General features: G+C 33.7%; 2 protein-coding genes across 2 annotated transcripts in view; one reads left to right on the top strand and one right to left on the bottom strand.

Moving 5' to 3' along the window:
• Positions 1-5,079, bottom strand: part of LOC105621547 (lysophospholipid acyltransferase 7) — a 15,316-nt gene extending 10,237 nt beyond the window's left edge. Inside the window, exons 1-2 of the mRNA XM_012203020.1 lie at positions 5,019-5,079; positions 2,107-2,269 (exon numbers count right to left, since the gene is read on the bottom strand). Of these exons, the coding sequence (XP_012058410.1) occupies positions 2,107-2,269; positions 5,019-5,079 (224 nt within the window). The remainder of the gene's footprint in view (positions 1-2,106; positions 2,270-5,018) is intronic.
• A 39-nt stretch (positions 5,080-5,118) lies between these two features.
• The window catches only part of LOC105621587 (GTP-binding protein Rheb homolog), a 2,634-nt gene continuing 2,249 nt past the window's right edge, over positions 5,119-5,503 (top strand). The window contains exon 1 of the mRNA XM_012203057.1: positions 5,119-5,239. Within this exon, the coding sequence (XP_012058447.1) occupies positions 5,119-5,239 (121 nt within the window). The remainder of the gene's footprint in view (positions 5,240-5,503) is intronic.

Genomic DNA, 5,503 nt, shown 5'->3' with positions numbered 1-5,503 from the left:
GAGAGAGAGAGAGGTAAGTAGGTAGATAGGGTGGAAATTGCTTTACATAAAAAATCATATGCCCTTGCGGAGAAATGGGATGAACCTTCTTTCGCGTGGAAAGTTGTGCGCCCGTTAATATATAGAAATAAAATAAATAAAATATTATTTTTTAAATTTTATTTGTTAATTTTTGACCATACACACATACACACACACGCATACATACACATACACACACACATACACACACATACACACACACACACACACACACACACACACACACAAAAAGTGACCACCATCTAAAACTTTTTGAAAGCTACTTAGCGTCCTGATCTTTACAACATGTCAGAGTCATTGGTGCGACGTCTGTCAATTCGAATAATTACTAAATATTTATTATTGGCAACATATATATATGTTATAGCTTTGCTTGTGTTACAATACATTCTATCTTACTGAGGGATCTGTCTAATCTTTTTAGTTTTCATTATTTTTAGTATATTGTAGATTTATTTATTTAGTAAGATGAATTTTTATATATATAAGTTTTATTAATATATTTTTGCTTGTGAATACTTACTAAACAAGTATGAAAATGTATTTACTAGTAAAAATTTTTGCTGCTTTTAAAAGTTTTTATTGCTTATGAATATATTTATTAAATTAATAATTGTATAATAAATTTTAAACTCAGAAAGGAGAGTCATAATTATGTAATTGACTTCTCAAAATAACATACCGAAATCGACTCGCTTTAAGGAGTGCCTAAATGCACAGAATCGGCTACTAAGTAGGATTGTAGAAAGAAACTCGGCAAAACATCGAAATCTGTTGGGAATCGCAGAAGCCATAGTGCAGAGTTCGAGCACTCCTTAACAAGGAAAACAACATCGATGGGATATCTATGGGGCATTTGCCAGTATATAAATGATATCACGTTATACTCAATTTTGGTTTAGTGTTTGATGACACATTATGTCAGTATGTAATATTCAGAATCTACTAATTTATGCTAATTCTAATTAATATTTATAAGATTTTTAATAATTTATCTTGATACTTTTTTTTGGAACTACTTGTTTCCTGCTGTATTTTTATCGACACTGGGACAGCAGATTATTGTCAGTACTATCAGAGTTCTGTCAACATAGTACGTAACACACAAATTATAATACATGATCTTGGCAGACTTGGCTAGGTATATTTACTTTCCTAATCTGAAAATACTAATAATTTTTTGTATATTAATATATTATTTCTTGAATTTTTGATATATTTATATATATAATATTTTGATATATATTTTTGCTAGCAACACTACTGTACCATTACAGCAACATTGCATGTTGCAGCAATATTGCAGATGTTGCAGCGATATTGCTGCAAATTCTGTGCTGTATGAATGATTTCTGCTACATTTTTAACAGCTGATACACAACATATATATGTATTTTGGACAGTTACTTTATGATAGCAAGCTATACTTGATTTTTACTGTTTTTGCTATCAGTACTTGATTTGATAAATCAGTACATTCCTGCTGCTTTATCGTTCTCACATTTGATAGCAATATACCAGATTTCTAAATATATTTTTCTAACTTAACATGACATGTTAAATTTGCTTTGATTTATTTTTTTATATGTTATATGTGCCAGCATATAATGTTTGAATCTTGTTCTATTTATGCCGAATTATTTTGCTTAATTTTTATAATATATTATTTACTCTGTTATGATGCAGTTTCTGTAAAATTTTTGTTGTATTTTTGTTAACGCTAATTGAAATGACAAATTGTTCAATTACTGCCTGATTTTTGCCAACATATGTAGTAAATTTAAGTAATAAATTTACAGTAGGTAATTTCGGCACGTCTGATTATCTACATATGTATATCAGATATTGGGAAGCACTGAAAATATATAAAAATTTCATGAAAAAAATTTCAAATTAACAACACATATAGTTTAAATTATTAAAAAAATTATTAGACACAAATTTTGCATTTTAAAATACATACTTACGTAAAATTTTAGCAGATCAGTGAGCAATACTCTAAATGCAAGTCAATTTTATAAAAAAAGATTTACTTTAAAAAAAAATATATGTATATATCCGTACTTCCATGATAAGTTGGTTATGATAATTGCGTTGATGAGAACGGTAACGATTGGATGCAAGACCGACAGTCCTGAAACACAGACGACTAATGCGAAGCCGAAAAGGGTCGCGATCCATTGTTTTGTACGAAGTCCTCCTATTTTATAATAAAACGGCCCGAATGCTATGGAAAGTAATAGCAATAGTACATAAATAACATCATCCCACAACATCGTTGTTCGAATATAAATGACTGGCACTTCCTCTTTTTTTTTTTGTTAATATAGCACCTGATTCCCAAGTCTAGGTTCGATACGGTTACAATTCCTTGATTTTACACGAACAGTAGGAGTTAATTCACTAAATAAGCACAGACACATAGCATACAATCAACACCATAACACAGACCACCACAATTCTGACGGTGTCAGAAATATAGATTATGATGTACGGGTGCGATTACATGTAGCGCGGCACGCGGTACAGAAACTAAAGCGAGGAGCACAAACTTTTGCATAACGTATAAAATATGAAGCATAAGAAAATCAACCAGAATTCTTTATTTTACAGGAAGGAAGAAAATAAAGGACTTTGATTAATTCATTTTCTTATACCTTATGTATTATGCATTATGCAAAAGTCTGTGCTTAATTGCTTCCCGCTTAATTACTAAATAACTAAATAACTAAATAAGAACTGCGCAAATTGTGCCGCTTGCTTCTTTTCTCCTTTATTAGGCCGGGTTCACTCCTTAACGAAAAAACAGAAAGTGGAAAAGCGGAAGCCAATCAGAACTCGCGGAAAGACAGAAGCAGACAAACGAAATGCCGCCTACTACTACTGCAAGTTCCGATTGGCTTCCGCTTTTCCGTCAAGGTGTGAATTCGGCCTAAGGCCGCGAGTTTGGAGGTCAATTCTGGATGCGTTCGGAGAGATGCTATTCGCACTATTTAGCGCTACAAACTATTCGCGGAACTATAGATAGCGCTAACAAACACGATCATGATGTCACTAATGATAACGTATTACGTCACAACTAGGGAAGCTATCAATGCTATTCCTTCCGAGGAATTAATAGTGTTAGCGTTTACAGATCTGTGAACAACCCTAGCGTAAGGTGGGTTGGTAGTTTAACATTCGTCAAAGTTAGATTAATGTTTGAGGGGATTCTATTCTCGAGTGACACCAAACTTTTCTTTCTTAAAATTTCATAGAGTAAACATACGTACGTAATGTGTGAATTCTAAATTTTATCATAATGAATGCAATCTCAATTTTAATCTCTGCTAATGGCTCCAGCGATTAGGCTGGAGTGAACGTAATTTTTGCTTGTGTATCATCTTTAACTTTTCAAAGTTTCTGCAAAGTTTCAACTTGTGTGTATTTGATTTCATTGTAAACGTGAAAGTCAGAGGTATTTTATTACTGGCAATTTTTAGTTCCCGTGTACGGAAACTAAAAATTGCCAGTAATAAAAAGTTACTATTGCGATAGCGCGACAGGGTATTCCGCCAGATGCTTAAGGTTCTTATTAGATGTAGATATGCTTCTTCTGAAATTGACAATGGATGTTTAAGGGTTCTTCCTTTTATCCGATTAATTTACTTAGGTTACTATTAATATAACTATTAATTTTTTCATCTAGTTTACATTGTTCACTTCAGCCTAGCGGCAAGCTATCATAGAGATTGTAATTGAGATTGCATTTTGTTATTCACTATGAGAAAATAAAAATTTACGTTAGAAATACTTTACAAAACATTAAAAATTTGAATTATAGAGAAAAGTTCGAGTGGTGATTGAAAACAGAATTCCCTACATTAACTTAACCTCGACGAATTTATCTTTCTAGTTAAACGTTTAATAACCAACGCTACATTAGGATCATTCATGGAGCTTGCTAACGTGCTATCGCGCTATTAGCTCCAAGAACAGCGTTGATAACGTTTGCGTCCATAGCGCGAAGTGTCTCCCCGAACATATCCTCTGTATCGTCAAACAAGGTGAAAATTACAAAAGTGAGCAAATTTACTAGGTGACCAATGAAATTATCAGTATTCTAGTAAGTTCGCTCATTTTGTAATTTTCACTTCGTTTCAAGATACAGAATCGATCTCTAGATTAGCTTCTGCTTTTCCGCTTTCTGTTTTTCCATCAAGATGTTAACCCGGTCTTACGTGTAGCGCACATGGACTAGTGACAAATAAACTTTACGTTTCAAACTTCGCGCTTGATCCATTCTTATTATGTCTATGGAATATACGACGCGAACAAACCTTAATGACGCATTACGTGCGATTTCAGTGTGCCCTAAGGCACAATTCCATAAGTGTTTTACACGCCTACCGACAGTTGTCGGTATCGTTTCGCAGCTTTTTCATCATATAAAATATCTGTAAAGACAGGAATTGTGTAAAGATGGAATCACGCCCCTATTCACATAATGAGGAAAAATGCGTTAAATAAATAGTAAATGCGTTAAAGTAGTTCAAAAAATTGTTATGAGATAATGGCTATGTTCAGCAGACTCAACAGTTAAAGCGTTCACTGCTATTGATGTATTCTTCCAGAATCTAAAATGGATGATCTAAAGGGATGATTTAAAAGAATATACCAATAACAATGAGTACTTACTCAACTGTTGAGTCCGCTGAACGCAGCCAGTATTGTAAATATTAATTATAAAGTATTAAATACCACACAGTAATAATTTTTTTTATATTATATATCATTTTAATAGGTAAATTATTAACATAAAGTTAGTAGTGTTTAAATTATATTCATCCTGGATGCATCTTTGACGCACCATGTAAACATAGCACACAAAATTTGCGTAATGGAAAAGTGCGGAATAGCGCTGATTGATTGTTTCAATCAATCAATGCATTCTTTATTCCGCAGTCCTATTTCGCACCGTATGATTTCACTCTTACAATTTGAGACAACGTTTTGATTGGTCAAAGAGCAGTCGCCATATTCAAGACGCCTGCGCATGGAAATGGAATACCTTTTATCACCTTATATTCTTATGCCATGGGTCTTCACTCCATTTACAATTTACAACACCACGACGATTTGGCCAGAATCGTCGTTATTTCGTCGGTGAGCGCCATTAAATTAGAAGAAGAAGGAAACGCCTCGATACTGCCCGACAGCAACATTGACTTGCATTGATTGACTGCTACTGGTCCATACTAGTCTGAACCGTCCCGTATCAGCAACGGCCAGCAACGGCCGTCGAAAGTCGAAACGTGGCTGACTGCTGAATGCGTCATCCGGAAATGATGGACTTCAGATCAAATCAAACGTGAAACATACATGATGCTTGGGTATATAAAAGTTATTGACGTCATTTTGCACTCTTTCCCTTTCTTATCTCTCCTTTATTTTTCTTTTTCTCTTCCACTTTGTACATCGC

This window comes from Atta cephalotes (genome assembly GCF_000143395.1).
Source record: "Atta cephalotes unplaced genomic scaffold scaffold00034, whole genome shotgun sequence".
Classification (NCBI taxonomy): domain Eukaryota; kingdom Metazoa; phylum Arthropoda; class Insecta; order Hymenoptera; family Formicidae; genus Atta; species Atta cephalotes.
Note: the sequence above shows the minus strand (reverse complement) of the source record. Positions and strands in the feature narration are given on the sequence as shown.